Raw genomic sequence first — 1,430 nt, 5'->3', positions numbered from 1 at the left:
TTTACCACCAAGGAGCTTTTTGACTCTGACTTCAGCTTAAGGGATTCGACTGACTCACCCCTGAATCCTCAAGCTTTTGCTTTATCAGCAGTAAATATCAACAGCTCACAGCCTGCACTACAGACTGCATTGGCAGAAACTTCTCTCCCCTCCTGAGGTGTTGGAATGTTTGCCAGAATTTTTCTTTGAGCTGATCAATAGTCCTTCTTCATGACCTCCCCAAACTTGAGTTTTTCCTCTGCATTGACAATAGAGGTGGCAAACATGGTCCCCTCTGACTCAAAGTCTCCATCCTGGTTCCAGCTTTCCTGGATGTGGGAGTTGACTCATCCAACAGTGAAAACAAAAACTTATCTGGTTTATTTCTGTTTCCACAAACACATAATTTTCACATTTATGGTATAAATCAAGTGTTCTAGTCCTTAGTTTTGTTACTACGCAAATTGTTGGGCATTTTTCTTCCAGTTACCTCCTGTGATTTTGAATCCCTGTGCCTCTGGACTTTGTCCCACAACCTCACTCACATCGACTGGTCCGTGGTGTCACCACAGCTGCTACAGGGAGCAAAAATGGAGAAGATTCCTCCAACCGACCACTCTGTGGGGACCTCTGATGGTAAGAGCTCAGATCACATGTTGCAATGTCCTTTAAGTTTCCATTGGAACAGACTTTCCCACTTTGGTTTATTCAGGGCACTTTCTTCTTCTAAGCACCACGTCAGCAGCCGGTCCCACTGGTAGATGTGAATACCACCTAACCAGTCCCGTCTTACCTGGAAGCAACAGACAGTGCATCTTGCAGGTGGCTCTGTATGACACCCGACCAACTCAAGGAAACCTGACAATCCTGATCAAACCAATTATGTCGGATTTACCAAATCGCTCTGAGACATTCAGCCACAGGAGACGGGATGACCGCAGGTCAGTAAATAACCTCTGCAGCAGTATGTGCGCAGAATACATATTCACTTGTTGGTGTTATGACAATACATGTCAGACATCATGTTAACCCGCTGAGTCGTTTGCTGGGTTTTGTATACTTTGTAAGATTAAAAAAACATAATTTACTAAAAGTGAAGGTAAAGAAGCCAGCAAGGGCACCAGGGAACAGAGGTCTCTGAAGTCTTGGTTTATTGATCCATAGCTGTGTTGCAGCTTTCTTTAGCTAAAAACATGGTCATCTCTGGATGCAGCCCGGAGATGAAGTCATATGTAATTGGTGAGGACAGAGGAGGGATGGATGTGCATGTGGAATAGGTCAGTCATTTCCCTTAAATAGTCTCTGGGCAGTAATAGACTTTACTATTTCATTATGGGGGCCCACACTGACAGTTGTCTATAAACTGGCCTTCAAACCTGGAACCTTCTTCAATGTAGGACTGTAGATTAATCTGGAAGCAGTTTCCTGCTATAGGTACTTCTGTCAGGCAG

General features: G+C 44.3%; 1 protein-coding gene across 1 annotated transcript; it reads left to right on the top strand.

Moving 5' to 3' along the window:
• Positions 1-465: 465 nt before the first annotated feature.
• On the top strand, positions 466-920 carry LOC112141798 (MAM and LDL-receptor class A domain-containing protein 1; the record flags this gene model as incomplete). Its single annotated transcript, XM_024264960.1, is given in 2 exon segments — positions 466-615; positions 692-920. Coding segments are annotated over 2 exon segments (379 nt in total), but the record flags the coding sequence as incomplete, so codon positions are not given.
• Positions 921-1,430: the final 510 nt, after the last annotated feature.

Source organism: Oryzias melastigma, unplaced genomic scaffold (assembly GCF_002922805.2).
Source record: "Oryzias melastigma strain HK-1 unplaced genomic scaffold, ASM292280v2 sc01881, whole genome shotgun sequence".
NCBI classification, from domain to species: domain Eukaryota; kingdom Metazoa; phylum Chordata; class Actinopteri; order Beloniformes; family Adrianichthyidae; genus Oryzias; species Oryzias melastigma.
This window is presented reverse-complemented; position numbering and strand designations above follow the sequence as displayed.